Here is a 20,926-nt window from a genome sequence, read left to right as displayed (position 1 = left end):
AATTTCAGCCAAAATGTTTCAGTTGTTTCCAAGAATGAGATTAGCTAAAAAAATATGTTGTTTTGCCATATTTCAAACCATTCTTACAGTTGTTTTGTTAAGAAACTGTGGTACCTCCCATGCTTTGCCGTGGTATGTCCTCCTAGTGCTAGGGACGTGTCTTTTGCTGTTCCCTTGAAAACCTGCCCAACTGATAAGACTCCACCAAAATCTCAGTCATGCTCACAGACACAGTAGAGACGTTTGGCAGCTAAATTCTCCAAAGATTCCATCTGCACGTAGCATGCTCCATTCCCTCCCTGCTCCTACGTGGTGACCGGACTGCACATGCACCATCCCACAGAACAATTCAGCATGCTGAAGCTTGGTGCTGAGCACGACTATCTGAGCACGACTATCTTGTAGCTGCCAGGGGCTGCTGTGAATGCTGGGCATTGGAACTAAAAGCACTGTCTTTCCCAAGCTGTCAAAGCTCCCCCTGCTGGCACCTGGCAGTGTGGAAGAGGAAGCAGCATGACTCAAATGCAGTAGGAAAAGAGTCAAGACATAGGGGGACTGGAGGGGAGGGGGCAGACTACGACTGGTTGTGCAAAGAGACTGGGAGCCAAGGACACAGGGTGAAGAATGACATCAGGGAGTGGGAAACCGGGAAGACGACAAGCTGGACAAAGATCAGGCAAGGAGACTGGCAGGGAGATTAGTACTGTGAGTCAGTGTGGGTTGAAGATTAGGACTCAGGCAAGGAGCCCAGAAGCAGGAATTGGAACTGGTTGGGCTTGGAAAAAGGGTATGTGACCATGTAATGAAAGACTGCATCACAATGCATACACATAAGGGGGCTGATTTAAGGTTGCACAGGCAACCTTAATTCTGGCATTTCCTACCTTTGGAATGCTTCACTTTGCAACCTTAATGTTATTGTAATGTAGGGTTTTTTGTGTATAATTGTATCCATGCTAGACTCAGGTACAAAATATATACTTCTCTTCTCTCTTTCTTCCTTTTTTCCCTAAAAACCATTTTGAAGACACTGGGGGCCAGATTCTCAGGTCTACTGAGTTCACTTTATGCCTGCATAGGAAAAACAAAATGATTTTATACTTGCTGGAGAGCCTTCTCTGAGAATTCCCCTTGTTGGAGGAATCTCTTTGTGACTTAAAGCAATGCTGTTCCTATTCCTCTTCTCCTCTGTCTATTCGACCACCAGAATTGCACAGCTTGGGATAAAGAGGGAAAAGGTATGGGAGAGAGGCTCTATTATGAGGATTCTTTGTGAGTGCAAATTAAATATACATCTCCATCCTCCCTACATCTTTAAGTTGCACCAGGGCTGGGCAGAGGAAAATCAGGGAGTTACAATTAGCTCCCTGTCATCTCCCCACTGGCCCTGCATCACCACTGTGCCTGAGTTCTGTATGGGCCAGGTAGAGAATTCAGCCCTGTACATTTTTGGACAGCATAATCCAAGTTCTGGAGTACTTGGACTCAATTCTTTGTCAATAAGTCAATAATGGCTGTTCGCCATTGTCTTCAACAGTTGCAGAGACAGCCCCCACTGTAAGTGGGGCCTCACGGTACTCTCACTAAAGCCTTGACGGTTTGGCACAGCCCTTGCTCTAACCCTATAAGTATGTCGGAATCACTCACTGAAACGGTTATAAGGAAACACTCATAAGAAAGCTCTACCATGAGCATACTTAGAAAAAGCACATGGACAAAATGACTTAAAGTGACAAAGAATCCAGACCGCAGCTATTTTCTGTAAAAAAGATAAAGTGGATTATTTAATTATTAAGAGCCCATCCATCTTCGCCAATGCCTAAGTGCATTTTTATAGATGCAACACTCACGCATGCATTTATGTATGAATGACACAGGAGGTTGTGCCTGGAAATTCTGCCAGTGCCCCATTATATTGTAGGAAATGGTTTGGGTGCAATCGCTGGTTGTTTATTCATCTTTAGAAAGGCGTATAACTTGGTCATGAATGATGCAAGGGAATGGAGGGTGTCTGCCACTTAATAAACAAATATTTTATGAAAGAGCATCATGATATTCTGCTTTTTAATTAAATTGTGATTGTGACCAGATGTGTGAGAATGCACATTTTTGTCTGGCTCTGTGTCTTGCGTAATGAAGGGATTATAGCAAGCTACTACACACATAAAGAGCACTGCAAACTATGTTACATTGTCAAAGTCTGGCATGCTGTATATAAAATTATTTTCCTGAACTTACCAAGCCACTTGAACATTCCTGTTTGTCCTGTATACTTGTAAGAGTTTTGAGAGGACAGAACACAGATAAAAAGGAGAGAAAATAAGTGTCAGAAGAAATAAGAGGAAAACTTTTGATTGACAGCTAAAGAGTTGATACTGAAGGGGCTCCAGTATTTGCCTGTAAATCATATGGCCCCTTAGTAAATTTAGGGACTCAAAAAATCTCAAAGATGGGACTTGGCAAATGTAGGCATTCATAAAGCTCTCACACTGTGCTGTTTCGCAGGAAGATATTTCTCAATGGTTGATCCACAGAGTCAACTTTATCCTTGTTCACCTGCTAACGACAATAGTGTTTGGCACAACAGAGTTTAAGTGGCAGTTGCTACTCAGGAGAAGCCCAGGAGGAATGAAAAAGCAGGAAAGATGCATATCAGGACTGTAGTGCACCAGAATTACATGAGGAGATTAGACTTCCTGCCTGAACTAAAATATGCCTGGTTTCAATAAACACTGCAATCGCCTCCTCATTTTAATGACCATTAAATTTAAACAAAGTCAGCCAACTTTCTGAAGAAAAATTTAAGAGCTTAAAAATCTATATGATCTGTAAAACGTACCTTTAAAAATTATACCTCATTTGCTTCAGTTAACGTTCTTTTGGCCAGAATTAAAACACATAAGTTAACAGCTTTTAATAGAATATGCTAGTAACTTTAAGAAATCATATGTAAAATAACTGATGAATTTACAATGTAACTTTAAAAGCAACAAGATTCTAATTGCAACAGGACTATAAAACAGGTTCCATTCTCCTTCTGTATGGCTCCATCCCACAAAAGAAACCTACACTGATGAATTACACAGAAGACCATCTGCATTTATGAAAAGTGCTATATATAACAGTTAGATGATATTATAATACTACATTATATGAACTTGAACTAACAGCTTTCTAACTCCAAAACCAACGCCAGGAGGGGGAAGAGGGCATACATGGTTTGCAGTGACAAACCAGATTTCAAGAGCAGCCATGGGTCATTGTTTAAAGTTTGGGTGTAAGCATACTGTGAATATGGCTCACTTGAATTTATTCTGGGAAGAGATCATAGAATTGTAGGACTGGAAGGGACCTCAAGAGGTCATCTAGTCCAGTCCCCTGCATGGGGGATGAGGAGGATGAGTTGGTGGCCAACTATAGTACCTCCTATTGACTTAAGTACCAGGTGGCTCTGGTATCAGTTGCAGAGAATTTAGCTCTCCTGTCAGATAGGAGAAACCTTCAACCTTGGCCTATCTGCAGTGGAGCATTTTCATGAGGAGAGCTACTGGGCCTCATCAAGACTAGCCAGTGGACAAAGCCAAACAGAAAATAATCCTTGTTTGGACTCCTAAGGAAGGGGGAGGGAGCAGGTAGTGCCACAATCCCCTCTCCGACACATACACGCTTTTAACCATCGTAACTAGGACCCTTTGTATAATTAATACATAGCCCAGTATTTTAATGTATGTTATAAAGGAATTTCTTACCAGAATTTTCATATGCATCAATATTAAAGTCAGACTTCCTATCATCCATCACGTGGTCATAAGTGATCTGTGGAACAGTTACCATTTTATCTGGAGAAGAAGGTCCATTGTCCTTCTCTGTCTTAAACTTCTTCTTCACCTAAAAAATATTAACACAAATTAGATCTCTTGTAAGAACACACACTCGAGTGCCTCCTCAATAATGAAATTTACTTGATTAGATTAACCACAGAGGGGAGTCTGACCATTTGTTTTCATTAAAAACTCGCAAGACAATGTACACAAGAGTAGGATAATAATCCTGGTGTCCTGGCCAAATTCTAAGATGAATAAATGCAGTCTGCGCACCTGAATTCTCCTTCCAGCTGGATTATAGTACTATCTTTCATTTCCCATCTGTAGTCTGTCACCTTTAAGGGCAGTGGGGCCTGTATCAGCAAAATCCTGTTCTAATGTATGGCCATTTAAGGAAAAGTGTTCTATGGGAGAATCAGATGGCAAGCTGGGAATGGAGGCCAGGTGTTTAGTCAGGTGACTAACACTCAGCTCATAGAACAACTGTATTGAGCGCAGTCACGGGATCGTTGAAGGGAGTAAGCAACAGTACTCATGAATCTAGAGTCCAGGAAGACTCAGAGGGAGGCTCCCTGGAGCAGAAATTGAACCCCCATGAGGGTAAGCCAGGAAAGTCGATAAGGGTTACAGCACAGCCCCAGGAAGGAGGGCTGTGGTCACCCTGTCTTAGGGGCAAAGAAGGTTGAGCCCAGGGAGGATAAGAGGTCTGGGAAGAAGAAGCAGGGCAGCTTGTGACTACAGGCAGGGCCAGATTTCCAATTAGACACAATAGGCACATGCCTAGAGGCGCTGGAGTTCTAGGGGTGCCTAAAAGTTAAAAGTGGGTTAAAAGTTTCATTTTTTTAAGGAAAACACGAAGGTCAGCTGTAGGCAGGAGGGGTGCTGAAGATGCTCTGCCTCGCAGCGCAGAAGGTGTAAATCAGGCCTTGGCTACAGGGAGCAGAAAGACCTTTTATTTAGGGCTCCCAGAGCCTGGAACCCATTGTAGAAGGTGGAGGGTCTGGATTCCCTCTATGCTGCCACCATTGTAGAGGGTGCAATGAGCCTTGTTGTTAAGGGGAGGAGGAAAGGACTAACCAGAGCACAGGAGGGCTGGAAGTTGAGCTTGGGAAAAGAAGGGTTAGAGACTACTGTGTGCCTGGCAGAGATCCATGATGGAAGATTAGCATTTTCCTTTGGACTCTGAATGCCCCAGAAGCTGGGCATTCAGAGTGACTTAGCTGGAGGGCCAACTCACCTCAGCAAATGAAACCATGCTGATATCCAAGGAAGTCACTGAAAACTCAGGAGGGATACTGTGGCAGGTTGACTGCAGTGCCATGCTACACCACGGGGGACATGCTTCATGGTCCTCAACATTTGTGTTACTTTCCATTGTTAAAATGGTGATGACATTTCACTTCAGAAACAGCTGTATTTCAGCTGAGATGTTATTCCTATATATGAAGATTGCCTAACATCTCCCCTGTGGTTTTTTTTTAAAGAGAGTCAAGATAAGATTTTATTGAACTCTAATGCTTCTAGTAGTGTATGGCACAACTTTGAAATTTAGCAAAGGGGTAGTCCTGAGGTCAAGTAGGTATCTTTTGATGTGTGCACAAAAATCCATTCAGATTTGGCAGAGTTCCAAGATATTGAATATTTCCACCAGCAGTCTGTTTTGATCAACAGAGCTTGCCAGAGGCTTGTTATATCATATCATCCAAGCTTCTACCCACACTGAGCATGCTCTCCAGGGTCTTTCTTCAGCGTGCCACATAGAACAGAACCATCAAACAGGCAGGACACAGACAAAATGAATTTTCCCATTGCTTTCTCCCAGCAAAATTCCCTTTTATCTATGGGAAGGTGCACTGGGCTAGAAGCCAGGAGACGATGAGTTGTAGACATATCTCCTTTTACTAGCTGGTGTTAAGAATACTATGCCCTTCACAACTCGTTTGTTGAGCCAAGCCTCATACTCCACACTACACTTCTTAGCCTCTTCATTCATACACAACCCTGCCTGCATTCACTGAGCATTATCCTGTGCACTGAATCAGGCAGAGGTCTATGGAAATAATATTATGTGGTCATAGATTATACAATAATACATATTTGCAAGGGTGCAGAATTAAGGTTGAACAAGCACTTTTAATTCAAGCATTTCCTGAGTTTTGAGTGTTTGATTTTGCAACCTTAAATACTTTCCATATTTGTGTGTGTGTGTAGGTATAGGTGTGTAGTATGTATTATTAGAGAAAACTCCAAAACAGAACATCAGATCTGAAACTTCTTGAACTTTCACAACCAAATCCAAACCTGAATCTGAGTTTTTCTACTGGCGTTCACCTTTTATATATTTAGTGGAGATAAGCAGTATTCAGATGCAGTTAAGGTTTAATAAAGGTTTGGGGTTCATATCTAATGGTTTTAGATTCACTCAGTCACAAATGAAAGAAATCTCACAAAATCACCTTTTTGATTTTGGCTTCATCAGAACCATAGAATTACCCTGCAACTAAAACTGTAAAGACAGGAAGTCAGGACTGAAATCCAATCCCTCTTTGAAATCTGAAGGAGCTCTGATTTCAGATTGAGATTTCAGCTTCTCTCTAGTATGTAGTTTGCAAAATTCCCACAGTAAAAGGATGCAGAGTGGTTTAGGGTTCTTCAAGAAAAGGCACTATAAATATTAGATTGGTATTCTCATTATCATTGCTAGCTCATTTCGCAAGATGATTTTTTTTTAAAACAGGATAATTCCTAGGATCATACATATTGGAATAATTACTGAAACACTGACTTGTAGTAAAAAATAACCCTGCTAATTCAGCAATGAGTTATATATGTTACAAACTTTATTCGATAACACATTTAAAATAAACAGGTACTGGCTTCTGTGCTGAAGAATCATAGTACCCTTCTAATTCAGCTATTATATACTAGACAAAAGTGGTCTGATAAAGGCAAATTAGGAAAGGTAATCAAAATAATTTTTCGGAAGGTAAAACAAGATTATCATACTGCCTACATAAATCACTTGCGGTTTCATGGCTACGATGGGCCAGATCCTCAACTGCTACAAACAGACATAGCTCTATTGACATTAATTGACCTATGCCTATCTAGTCCAGGTAAGGATATGGCCCAATTTTCTTTTTCACTTCCTCGGCAAGCCTGTTACATATTTCTGCCACGTACTGTTAAACAGCTGCAACCGGAATGGGTGAAGTAATACATAATATAAATTTATATTTGCAAAGTGCCTTTCATAGCAAAATATTCTAAAGTGCTTTACAAGGCATTTACATAGACTAATACTGAGGTATAACTAATTCTGGGGTGGAGGGAGAGATACATGCAGCTAACTAGCCTCTTGCATACTCCACAAAGTTGGGGGAAAGGGACATTTTAGCCAAGGACACAAAGACAAAATTCTTATAAAGTAGTACCCTGGGACCATTAATGGCAATTCCTTAAGAAGAGGAACCTCCCTGTGCCTTTAAGAACAAATATGCAAACTGCGTAGCTGGACACACAAATGGATACTTGCAGACACAATTACTTGAATGTGGGTGTGTGCACGCTTGCATAATGCAAGTTTAGGAGGGCCTCTGGCTCTTTGGAAATTTGATCCTCATGCTTGAGGCAAAGCAAATAGGACCTCATTTTTTCAGGTTTCATCCAACACACCCAAATAATATAAATCAAGTGGAACTCAGTTTTATCTGCCTAGCACAGTTCAGTCTACCTACCAGGTATTTATTTTAATTATACTGTATATACACAGTTGTGTTTGTATAACAACATATATTATTTGAAATCATGTGACATGAAATACTACTGTATGTAAACATGTGTTACTACCAGAGGGGCAGATTGAGCTATAAGAATAATATTTGAGAGCAGCACAGTATTTTACCATTGCAATATATTGTTTTACCTTCCCATTGCTCATTATTTCACAGTGTCCTGCATTCAATTACTGGTTGATAGAAATGCGTTATGTCACTGCTGTGTCCCTCAAAACTCTCATGTCCATCAAAATCAAACCAGTGAATTGCAGCAAAGTAAACTGCAGATATAAATGTTTCTATCTGGAAAACCCCAATGTTCATTTGAAAAGCAAAACTTTAAGACCAAGCAATATCCTGTAATACAAATACAATTTATAGCCTCTGGAGAATGAGCAAATTCCAATCAATCTACCAAGCATATGTATTCACTGAACAACCAAAATGGGAAAGAAAACCAGGGTTACTTACCGATACCATTACTGATTTCTTTGGTTTTGGACTAGGTGACATCAAATGATAATTTTTGGCAGGTTTTCTTATGTATATTTTCCACGTAGAAGAGTCTGGGTTTTCTGCTGCATAGCACCTCCATGCAGTCTAAAATAAACGTTAGCAGTACAATTATTACAATAGATTCATTGTTAAAGCTTCTAAAATGTGATTTTCCTGAAAGTTAAAGAGGATATTAAAAATTATTGATGTGTTCAGGTTCCTTCAGAAATGAAGGATAATTTATCATTTCACATTATGGAAAATCCTCATTTAGTAAATTCAGTCCATCTAATTTTAAATTGCTTGATAAACAAAAAAGGGGGAGAAATGTTCTTTATTTAACTACGTGTTTTATTTGCAATAAGCAGGGTCAGCACAACACAAAGTGGGAAGGATGGCCTGGTAGGAAGCCCTCTGGGGTGGGATCAAGAGACCTCAGTTGAATTCCCTGCTCTTCATGGACTCCCTCCGTGACCTTGGTTGGGCACATCACCTAACTTCTCAGGTCACTATCTGTAAAATGGGACTTCCTGGTCTTCCTGACCTCCCAGGAAGTCAACTCCCTGAGAAGCTGACTCCCCAAAAGTCCACTTGGCAAGGCTCTTGTAAGCTGGAGTTCCCAATCTCCATGACAATTTACCTGGTAGGCTGTCTGGGCTCCTCAGATGAGCTGGGTTCCCAGGAGCCCAGAGAGCTCAGACCAGAAATTTTTGAAAAATTCCATTTTAGTTCCTCCAAATTGGAATTTTTTGAAAGTGTTCGTCCCATGGAAAATTTTGCATAACTGACCTTTTGTTTGGATTTGTAATAGGTTCTGGTTTGTTCATTTTGTTTTTTTATTGAAATGCAAAATTTTCTGCAGGATAGAAATTTTGGGAACTGCAGAGCTCTACTTTGTAGTTGCTGCAAGATGTATGAGAGTACTGGTGATCAGCTCTAACAACTCTTGTATCAAACAAACCACCATCACAGGATATTTTTCTGCAAGAAATTCAAAACAGCTGATCTGAACTGTTTGCACTGTCTTTTGTGAAGAATAGTTCCAATTGCTCTGGCCACGATTTTCCCTTTAAGGATGGGATTTTCAGAGTCACTTAGGAGATCTGGATTCCCAATTAATTTTTAATGGGAATTTGGTGTCCAAATCCTTCAGGCAGCTTTGAAAAAAAAACAGCCTGAAATAAAAGGGAGAAAATTAATGCATTTAAAATATAGCAGTCCAGGTACCTGAATGAGAGACGCAGCAGCTGGGATTTGACGGTTAAAGTGTTTCTGTCTTTGTTTCTGTTGTACCTTCAAGGCAAAGCCTGAACCGAGAATTCCCTAAGGGAAAAAAGAAAATAAAGATCTAACGTTCAGAAAAAAAAATATTTCAACACTCTGGCCAAATTACATCATATTAATAAAGTTTTATTCAGCATCATAAACAACTTAGCTAATTATTTAGGGGAAATGACTTAATATGCAAACAGACATATTTTCAGTCTCGGTTAGTATTTCTTCTTGGAACTTAAAATGATAGTTCTTTTGTGGCCTGATCCAAAGCCCATACAAGTCAATGGGAATCTTTCAGCTTTGGATCAACCCTCTAGAGAATAAGTGTAGATGGTATTACACAGTCTGAAAACCACATAAATCCTTGTGCAGATGAAGAGTCAAATCTGAAAGCGTGTTTTTACCCTGATTTGCCTACCCCTTCAGTGTGATGAAAAGTCCATGTATTATTAAGTCATAAGCAAGCCTCTTTGGAGGCGTCTATTGTAGGGAAATTGGGGCCTATGATTCTCCACCAGTGGTAGCAACGGTGGACGCTGAAGTGTTTTCAGGACTCAGGTGAGTTTACCGCCATGTCATCTGACCCGACTCAAGAGCAATTAATATATGAGGTCTAGTAAACCATTCCAAAAGTAAGCATAGTCCAGTTCACTTGTTTAGTTATCACCTCCTCTGTGGAGACATTTAATGTCAGGTTTATCAACACAGTGGTAAATACAACTGAGACCTGTTTACACTATGGCCTCTACCACTGTTACACCTGGAACTACACCACTAGAGAATAGTGGGTTCTAATTAAGCCAATGTAAGACAACAGGGCAGCTGGCTACCTTGGCTTTACTGTACTGAACTCTGCCGCTCATCAAATGTTCCAGTTAGAAATTAATAGGAAATGCATTTTGTTCTCTCTGAAATTCATTTAACAGAGGTCACAGAGGCAATGACGATTAAACAAGTGACCCATGCTACATTTAGTTTTGGAATTATTAAGGGTTTGCACTAGACCCAAAGACCCATTCCAGTTGTGTTTAGCTGCATTAGTATTTCTTTTTGACCACACTCTTAGGACAAGGTAGACGCATAAAATGCTTATTATGAACCAATTATTATTACCGGGAGGACAACACCTAACTTTTGTTAGTTGTCCTATGCAAAAAACAGATTAATTATTTCTTCTTTGTATCAAAACAACACTGAAAATAAGTTTATTTTACAGCTACAACTAACTGGAAAAACTGACAGGCAAGTTATAAGCATGTTCGTGGAGATAAAGACGTCAGAATAATTACTTTAAAAACATCCCTGAAGACATTAAATTCAGAAAAAAATCAAGATCAAAGAAATAGCTTTACAAGTCATTTATTTATCAAAGGTCATTTCTCAGTAGTAGAAAGGGGGGTGAAGGTAAGAATGGAAAAGAACAGACAAAAATAATGCAAGTTTATACCTGTTAAGACACTTCTATGTATATTCTAATAAAGGTTTAAATTTCGTGATTCAGCAAAGCACATGCTTAAATTCATCCCTATTCAGCAGAGTATTTAAACCCATTGACTTCAATGACACTTAAGCACATGCTGAAGTGCTTATGATGTACTGGGGCTTTACAAAACTAAAACATCAGCATTAGTGCACTCACAAAAATGATTACCATGTGAATTCAATGTATTGTACACCTCTAAAACCTGAAGAGAAAGGTATTCTCATTTAAACTTTCATTTTCAGGCTAAAAAAACTGTTTAGAAGAGAACTCTAGCAAATGTAGACTGCAGTAAATAGAACACTATATAAAATTGATAAGGAAGCATAAAAATTCTTTTTAGCTACTTTTGATATTTTAAAAAAAATGTTGGCAAGCTGAAGATATTATTCATAAAAGATGCAATGGTCCTTTAATTCATTTAAGGTCCTTTAATTCATTTAATGGTCCATTAATTCATTTAAGAACAAACTGTCAGAAAAAAACCCACAAGAGAACCTACCGCAGGAAGGGCAAAAAATGAGATAGCAAACACGGAAAAACAAGATGCAATGGTCTTTCCTATCCATGTCTGAGGTACCTTATCCCCATAACCAATAGTTGTAACAGTCACCTGTAAAAAGAAGTACATATGGCATTAAAAAAAATATTAACATAGCCTTCATTCATTTTTTTGACATGCATAGCCAGTTGGTTACAATCAGAGGTACAAAATTATGCACAAGTCTATTTTTTGCACAAAGCATTTATTTACATTAAGAACTATACTATGTTGCCATTAAATTGTAGCTCTGATCAAAAGTTTTTCCACACACACAAAAAATGTAAGAAAGTACCCTTCTTTAAAAAATGAAAATTTCTGCAAAACTATTTTGGTTTCATTTGAAAATTTTCATTTAAAAAAATATGGATGGAAATTTGATGAGAATTTAGTCTGTTCTTCAGTTTTTTCTTCTCTCACTCTCTCTGCTATTTTTTGGTGTGTGTTTGCTGTTTCGGGGGAGTTGTTTTCATTTTTTCATTTTCAAGGCTTTTTGTTTTGTTTTTTGGGGGAAGGGGAAGAAAGGTTGCATTGCCATGTTTAATGGATTAGCTTAGTCACACATTGTAGGATTTTTCCAAATTGAAGCTTTTCATTTGTGAAAATTCTTGTTTTGGGGAAAAAAGTCTATAAAAAGATAATGCCCACGAAAAGTTTGAATGGAAAAACCCAGTCAGCTTGGACAGACAATAGTACAGAAACACTTCCAACACTGTAACTTCCAATAGCATTTTTTTCCTCCATTTCTTCAACCAAATGTACTAATTTTTTTCTATCTAGGTGTTTATATAAAACCTGTCTAGGGCATTTTTCAGGGTTATAAATATTTGAAACTAATATTTGGTACTCTTAAATAAAGCATATTTTCAAATTAAGGTCATAATCCTGGGGCTTGTCACACACAGGATATGCAAAACAATAGGGCTTCATGAGGCTGCAGCTGTCTATCCACATGCAACAAGTTGCAGGATTGGGTTCTAAACTGCTTCTAATATTTTCATTAGGCTTTGACAGGATCTCTCAATAAACTTGTCCTCAGTCACGGGTTCTTATTTTAATATATACTAACAGAGTTGTATATAGAAGCAGTGGAGTGCCCTGAAAGATTCAGATGGTCATTCCAACCTATGGTGGTTGTGATATCAACCTGGTTGAATCATAGAATATCAGGGTTGGAAGGGACCTCAGGAGATCATCTAGTCTAACCCCCTGCTCAAAGCAGGACCAACCCCCAATTTTTCCCCCCGATCCCTAAATGACCCCTTCAAGGATTGAACTCACAACCCTGGGTTTAGCAGGCCAATACTCAACCCACTGAGCTATCCCTCCACCCTTGAGAAACTGGGATGTTTGATGCTCAGATTTCTTAACCTCTAAGGGAGACTATGTTTCGGCATTGTAAAATGACATTGCTATTTATTATATATTTTTAGACAGGAAGACCCCTTATTTTGGGCAGAGAAAGCAACTGGAAGTCATTAGACATTGGATCTACTCCCATCTTTCCCACTATCTGTGTGATCTTAGGGAAGTCAATTTACCTCTCTGTGCCTGCTTCCTCATTCACAGAAGAATGAAAAGGTACAGGAAATTGAATTACAACAAAGTACATGTTAACATGTTGCAAAGTACAAGCATTAATTTAAGTCTTCATGACTTGGAAAACTTTACAGTACATGAAATTGCTGGGCCATGGGCTTGCTCTTCCTTCAGGAAACACTGCCAGCCCAGTTCTGCTCAAGACTGAACTGCTGATTTTATTTACATGCAGGAGATATCTGCTAAGACTACTTCATGGCTCATGCTAAGGACACATGCAGTGAATTTGTACAATACCATACGAGGTAATTGTGAGATTTATTAGCACATAGTATTGATGTAAGCAGCAAGGGCCAAACTGGAGTGATTTCTGCACAGCAACAAATCCCTAAAACGCAGCCTAATTCACTTAGTACATCAGTACTAACTACAAACAACACGCCACACAGAGGAAACACCTGGAAGTTAGGTTTTCACAACACTGATGTGAAGATTACCACAATACTGATGTAGCATAGTGAGGCTTATTAAGTCTGCACCAAGTCATTGTTTACAGGAAGTCAAGGCTTTCTCCTGTGCGCTGCAGAAATAATGGTATCTAATACAACAACAACAGTGCAGTAGGTGTAAATTCAGCCTCCAAGAGCAATTAAAATTCTCGCAGGTCACAAACCACTTCCAAGTTTGGATATTTGGCATTCTGTCGGCTACTTTTATCTGTAGGCTACATGTTCTCATGATATGTCACTGGACTGGAAAACTGGGGATGTGGGTCCTAATCCAAGCTATACCATTAACTTGGGCAATGACCTTCAACAAGTCACTTCACCTCCCCCTGCCTTGCTTCCCCTCCCATCCTTTGTCTGTCCTGTTATCTTTAAGACAAATAATGATAAGTAATAAACTCCAAATGGAAATGTGCTGTATTTTTGTGTCAGTGGTTGCCAGCTATTAACTGTATTTTATGCCAACGATCATATTTGCTCCCCAAAATGAATTCAATTATGAACTGAATTATGAAACACCTGAGAATGCAATTTCTTAATGTTTTTACCTAGGTAAAAGATGCATTATAGAAATGAGCATTTAGCAACTCACTTATGCTTCAGATTCACTGCAGGTCACAACTACACAATCCCTAAAATATACTTATTTTAAAAAAATTTATAAAAACCCACAAAATACCCAATATTTAACTAAACAGAAATGTAGCATATTTCCAAACTTGTTCCCACCTCTGCAAAAATACATTAAGGGGTTATCCCTGAACAATGCAAGGTGTATTAATAAATGCAAGGTAAAAGGTGGTGTGCTGGACAGAACTCAGGGGAACCTGATCTTGAATTAATGACATTGCTGTTATGCATTCATCAGGTTACTCCTGTCTTGTAACAGGAGTAACAGCAAAGATGGGCAAGGAACTTGTGCCAGATTTTCAAAAGTATTTAGTTGCTTAATAATGCAGATAGGGTCTCAGTGAGATTTTCAAAAGGACCCAAGCAGGTTAGATGCTGTTGTGTTAATTTTGATGGAATAAATGGGTACAGAGAGTTAAAGATGTTAGCGTAACCCTCTAACTGTCCAACATTACACAGTTAAACAAAGTTCAGAGTAGTATCTGCATAATTATTACATTGTACTGTATTAATATATAAAAATGCTAGAATGAAAATTATACTAAGCATAAATTACTTGATTTTAAAAAGTTCTGAGCACTCTAGCTCCTCTTGCTGAGCACTCAAACTTTGTTGAAATCAACTATGGGAATCAGGCTTGGTTTGCGTGTAAGGCAAAGTATACTCTTCTAGATATTTCAAGTGTATCTTTTTGTTTTTAAAAACTCATGGTAAAAATACAAATGAGCACATTTTTCAACTGCAGAAAATATTTATATCCACCTCCTGGTAGTGTGTGAATTATACTTTGTTCACTCAAAATTGGTATTGTAATATGATACTAAAAGTGAAGGCAATGTTTTAATAACTGTCAGCTTGTTAGTTTTACAGCACTGTTATAGGTAGAACGACTGAGACCTGCTCTGCTGCTAACTTAGGGCCTGAGGATATGGCTTTATCACAGGCATAATTACATTGCTTCACAGGAAAGACTTATTTAGTTAAGTTCAGTTGATAAGTTCCTAATATCCAATTGGTTAAAGCCAGTATTAAGGACATATGCTAACGAGAGGAACTGGTCAATGTTAAAACACTGACTAAAGTGTCTTTCTTTGAGCAAGGATGTATAAACAGATAATTCTTCTCTTCATTAAAAAGTGTTTCAAGCACATTTGCAGTCTCAGAGAAAAATCCTCAGGTAAGAAATGCATCAAAGTAATTTTAATAGGTACAAAACAAGTTAATTGTAGACTTTTTCTAGTCTATCCCTCAGGAACACAAATCAGTCTGCCATCATCACCCTTTGGAAAACAGTGTGGGACTCAGAGCCAAAATGAAGCTAACATTCATGGAGTAATCTCAGAATTGAGACAAGGCTGCTATCACTGTGGTGGTACAGGAAAGGACACTGAATCAGCTCCTGTTGCCACTTTTCATGGTCATGCCTCTCCCTAGCAGCTCATCTTGTAGTGAAGTTCCATGAATAAGGTACTTCCCATCAGAGTTATAAGTAGGGTTGCCAACCCTCCTGGATTGGCTGGTAGTCTACTGCAATCGGCGTCGATCTCCCAGTGGCTATTGAAAGCAATCAGGGAGATATTAGGCTGCTAAAAGTCCGGTTGGTGGCACAGCGGGGCTAAGGCAGGCTCCCTGCATCCCCTGGCTCCGCACAGCTCCCGGAAGTGACGGGCATGTCCCTCTGGCTCCTAGGTGCAGGGGTGGCCAGGGGATCTCTTCACACTGCCCCCACCCTCTCCTGCACCCCAACCTCCTGTCCTAGCCCTGAGCCCCCTCCAGCACCCAAACCCCCTGCCAGAGCCCACACTCCTTTCTGCACCCCCTCCCTCACTCCAAACCTCTTGGCCTCAGCCCGGAGCCTCCTCCTGTACCCCAAACCCCTCATCCCTGGCCCACCCCAAATCCCGCACCCGCAGGCAGAGCCCTCACCTCCAGCCCTGAGCCCCCTCCCACATCCAAACTCCCTCCCATAGCCTGAACCCCAACCCCCTGCCCCAGCCTGGATCCCTCTCCCACACTCCAAGCCCCTCAGCCCCACCTCTCAGCCCAGAGCGGGCACCCTCACCCCAACCCCCTGCCCCATCCCAGTGAAAGTGAGTGAGGGTGGGGGAGAGCGAGGGGCAGGGCCTCAGAGAAGGGGAGGTACAGGGGCATGGCAAGGGTGTTTGGGTTTGTGCAATTAGAAAGTTGGCATTCCTTGCTAGGCCTTTCACCTAGGCTTGATTAAGTAATCTCTGATGAAAATCAGGGGTTTTATCCCAACTCAGCAGATATCATGAAGAAAAAAAATTCTCCAGACTCAGCAGATCTATAACCCAGCATAGCTGATCGTCAGCGATCTGTGTAGCAGTTCCAAAATATCAAATGGTCTACATGAATTTCCATCCCACCATCAACCTCAGCCTGGACCAGTCCACACAAGAGATCCACTTCCTGGACACTACAGTGCTAATAAGCGATAGTCACATAAACACCACCCTATACTGGAAACCTACTGGCCGCTGTTCTGACCTACATGCCTCCAGCTTTCATCCAGACCACACCACACGATCCATTCTCTACAGCCAAGCTCTGCGATACAACCGCATTTGCTCCAACCCCTCAGACAGAGACAAACACCTACAAGATCTCTATCAAGCGTTCTTACAACTACAATACCCACCTGCTGAAGAGAAGAAATAGATTGACAGAGCCAGAAAAGTACCCAGAAGTCACCCACTCCAGGACAGGCCCAACAAAGAAAATAAGTAATAGCTCACCTTAACTGATCACTCTCGTTATAGTGTGTATGATAACACCCATTGTTTCAAGTTCTCTTTGTGTATATATATATATATCTATATATCTTCCTACTGTTATTTTCCACTGCATGCATCCGATGAAGTGGGTTTTAGCCCACGAAAGCTTATGCTCAAATAAATTTGTTAGTCTCTAAGGTGCCACAAGTACTCCTGTTCTTTTTGCAAATACAGACTAACACGGTTGCTACTCTGATACATGAATTATGTGACTTTCATTAAGATGATCACAAGATCCTTTGATCATGAACTGGATCAAAGGCTGAACGATAAAGCCATTGACCATTTTATAAAGTCCTAATTTAAAAATCCCATCACAAAACAAATAAAAATATTTTTGAATGTAGTTGTGGAACTGAAGAAGTCTATGGCTTAATTATAAGTACAGAGATTCACGCATCCCATTTTAAATTTCGCAGCAAACTGGTTCTAACTCTCTAATCTGCAGGCAAGCAAATAAGCAAAAATCTCTGTTCAAACAATAACTTAATTTCATCAGTCTGATTTTATGTTTCTTCCAAAAGACAGCGCCTCAGTGTCCCCTAACATCAAACTTGGCATGAATTCAGAGCTGACTCAGAGGAAAGTGTGTCACCTTATCAATTATCTACATCACTTCATACAAAACCTAGCTGTTGTTTGTAGGTCTCCTATCCAAATAGCGACCAAGTCTGAAACTACTTAGCTTGGGAGATCTGGCAGCACAAAGAGGTATGCTAGAGTTTGCATGCTGGAAACTAGATAAAAGCTTTGGGCTTGTCTGTGCATGCACCAAAGTTATTTTCTCTGCACTGTGAAAGAGAGGCTGGTACAAGGTTTCACCACCTTACCTTCAACAGTCACAGAGCTTGAGAGAGACCTGATTTTTTTCCTTATTATTTGTAATGAAAGACATCACAGAAAAGTAAGTTTCATTGTACTGTATTAATAATGATGTGAGGAAAGATTCAGGGTATTTTTTTTGTTTGTTCCCCCTCCCCCCCAGAATATAGGGTGACTAAACTAAAGGAAATTAATCTTAACAAAGATTTTAAAACCTCCCAGCAGGTTTCAGATTTATAAATCCATATTCTTTAAAAGAAAATTTTGCAAAAATGCATTGATGATTTATTGCTTGCAGTGTTACGATTATTTTTATTCAGAAGTAAATGGCTTGATTCTAATACACACACACACAAATGATCTTATGGCTGTGCACACACACAGGCAGTAAAACCCACAGGGAATACAGGCAGCTTTGTATCCAAGCCGGATAATTAATCCATTGTTACTTGTTTAGATTTTAATAGTACACAGATATCCACTTTCATTGTTTGAGAGACTGCAGCATGCCAACCCACAGTTACTAATCAAATAAATGGGAAACAGTGGATATCTGCTGACCACCATTAATCAGCGTATATGCACAAAGTCAACAGCTAGCACCATATACTGGATTTGAATTCTCCAGTGTTGAATTTGAGCACATGATTCTTGAAATCTACAAGTAACAGAGAGTTTCTATTACCTAACTTTGATGATTTTGTGCAAAGCCCAGTTTCTACATGAAAGACCTGTGAATAACTGCATTTAATCTCTCTCTGGCATGGTTCTACTGGCATGACCCATAAACAGAAAGTAAAGCAGCCAATCCGAGTAGTATCTTCTAAATCTCATCTGCACGATCAAAGGAAAAGTTTGAGAAAAAGTTTGCTACATATGAATTTGTTAGTCTCTAAGGTGCCACAAGTCCTCCTTTTCTTTTTGCGGATACAGACCAATATGGCTGCTACTCTGAAACCTACATATGAAGAGATTCTGATAATAGTTTGTGAAGGGTGTGGGGAAAATTCTACAGATAATTTCTTCCATTCCATATTTTTACTTTACTATACTTAATGATGTAATAATATTTATAGTGAAAAGAAAAGGCACTATATAAATGACTCAGAGTTAAGAGAAACAAGAGAAAAGGGCAGTTTTATTTATGCAAGATAGTCAAGTATCATATAGTCATGGATTCATGGATTCCCAAGGCCGAAGGCAAACATTGTGATCAACTAATCTGATCTGTATAACACAGGTCACAGAACTTCTCCAAAATAATTCCTAGAGTAGATCTTTTAAAAAAACGTCCATTCTTGATTTAAAAATGGTCTCTGATGGAGAATCCACTACAACACTTGGTAAATTGTTTCAATGGTTAATTACCCTCATTGTTGAAAATATACACTTCATTTCCAGCCTGTATTTGTCTCGCATCAGCTTCCAGTCACTGGATCGTATCATACCTTTTCTCTACTAGACTGAAGAGCCCATTATTAAATATTTGTTCCCCATGTAGATATTTACAGACTGCAATCTAGTCACCCCTTAACCTTCACGTTGTTAAGCTAAATAGACTGATCTCCTTGAATCTATCAGTATAAAGCATTTTTTCTAATCCTTTAACCATTCTTGTGGCTCTTCTCTGAACCCTCTCCAATTTATCAACATCCTTCATGAATTGTGGGAGCCAGAATTGGACATGGTATCCCAGTAGCAGTCTTACCAGTGACAAAGAGATAAAATAACCTCTCTACTGCTATTCAAGGTTATGATTGCATTAGTCCTTTCGGCCAGTGCATCACACTGGGAACTCATGTTCAGCTGATTATCCACCACAATCCTCAAAGCTTTTTTCAGAGTCACTGCTTCTCAGGATAGAGCACCCAAACATATACAGCCTACATTTTTTGTTTCTAGAGGGATACATTTACATTTAGCCCTATTAAAATGCATAGCACGTGCTTGTGCCCAGTGTACCAAGTGATTCAGATCACTTTGTATCAGTGAAATGCCCTCTTCATTATTTACCATTCTCCCAATTTTTGTATCACCTGGAAACTTTATCAGTGATGAATTTGTTTTCTTCCAGGGCATTGATAAAAACGTTAAATAAGAGAGCCAAAGATTGAACCCTACCAGACCCCATTAGAACCCGCTCATTGGTGATTTCACGTTTACAGTTATATTTTGAGACCTATGAGTTAGCCAGCTTTTAATCTATGGGACAAGTTAATTTTATATCATTCTAGTTTTTAATCAAAATGGCACCAAGTCAAATGCCTTGCAGAAGGGGTACGGGAGCCATGCCTAGAATTCAGGGACCTGCTTGTGAAATATATTAAAGCAGCCCTGTTAGAATTCTAGCTAGGTCACACTGAAAATGCAATGTGGTTCATTTCAACCTAGTACAAACATCTAGACCCTACATAGCACCTTGTAAAAACAGTTCATTCAATTGGAAAAGCTAACCATGTACATCCAGATACTCAATTTATATAAATTGTCTTGGCTCAGCTGAAGTCTATGAAGTTATGACAGTTTAAAATCTGGCCTAAAAGGTGATCAATTTCTAGTTATAAAGCATTTCTTTATTTTTCATTGAAATGGAAGATCAGTTTCTAAAAACTATTTGAATGTTACTAGCCAGAATTGTCTTCTAGCTCTTTGGTATCTTTTTAACACAATTGCAAAGATCTTGGAAGAAAGGTGATGCTCATTACATACAAAAGTTCCTTTATCGATATTTTGCTCGCAAGAATTTTGAAAGAAACAGAGAAAACCAATCCCACACCACAGGTCTTTACCAAGTGAGGATTAAAGGCCACTTGAACTGCCCATAAAATCAAAGTTCAGAGACAAGATGCATAAATCCCAAGGAAGCAGCATTTTGAAATCTAAACTCATGCTCAAAGAACCTACAACACCCAGAGAAGATTAGAAGGGGGTGGAGGTGAGCCCAGTCTCCCCCCTTAGTACAGTCTGCAAATAACAAACGGACTTGTTTTTCCTTACATGTCCAAAAGTGAACTCAAGTTACAGTCTACTCTGGATTTTAAGATTGTATTTAAGAAGGCCCCCAAATGATGTAGGCTCCCTTTTGTGAAGCAATGTTCCAAAATGTATGTGCACCTGCCATTAAATGACTAAAATGGATGAAACCAACTTGATCTGTGAAGACCTTATGCCCTGATTCAGCAAACCTTTTATGCATGGCTTAAAGTTAAGTCTGCAAGGAATTCCCACCCTAGTTTAGCAAAA

General features: G+C 39.5%; 1 protein-coding gene across 3 annotated transcripts in view; it reads right to left on the bottom strand.

Annotated features, from left to right (window-relative positions):
• Positions 1-20,926, bottom strand: part of KCNQ1 (potassium voltage-gated channel subfamily Q member 1) — a 539,828-nt gene that overhangs the window by 359,183 nt on the left and 159,719 nt on the right. For 2 of the 3 annotated variants that reach the window (XM_073347265.1, XM_073347266.1), the window contains exons 7-10: positions 11,353-11,463; positions 9,323-9,418; positions 8,072-8,200; positions 3,750-3,888 (exon numbers count right to left, since the gene is read on the bottom strand). In XM_073347265.1, the coding sequence (XP_073203366.1) occupies positions 3,750-3,888; positions 8,072-8,200; positions 9,323-9,418; positions 11,353-11,463 (475 nt within the window). Of the gene's footprint in view, positions 1-2,238; positions 2,266-3,749; positions 3,889-8,071; positions 8,201-9,322; positions 9,419-11,352; positions 11,464-20,926 lie in introns of all 3 variants that reach the window. The other variant, XM_073347264.1, reaches the window with a different exon arrangement.

This window comes from Lepidochelys kempii, chromosome 6 (assembly GCF_965140265.1).
Source record: "Lepidochelys kempii isolate rLepKem1 chromosome 6, rLepKem1.hap2, whole genome shotgun sequence".
In the NCBI taxonomy this organism is placed as follows: Eukaryota; Metazoa; Chordata; order Testudines; family Cheloniidae; genus Lepidochelys; species Lepidochelys kempii.
This window is presented reverse-complemented; position numbering and strand designations above follow the sequence as displayed.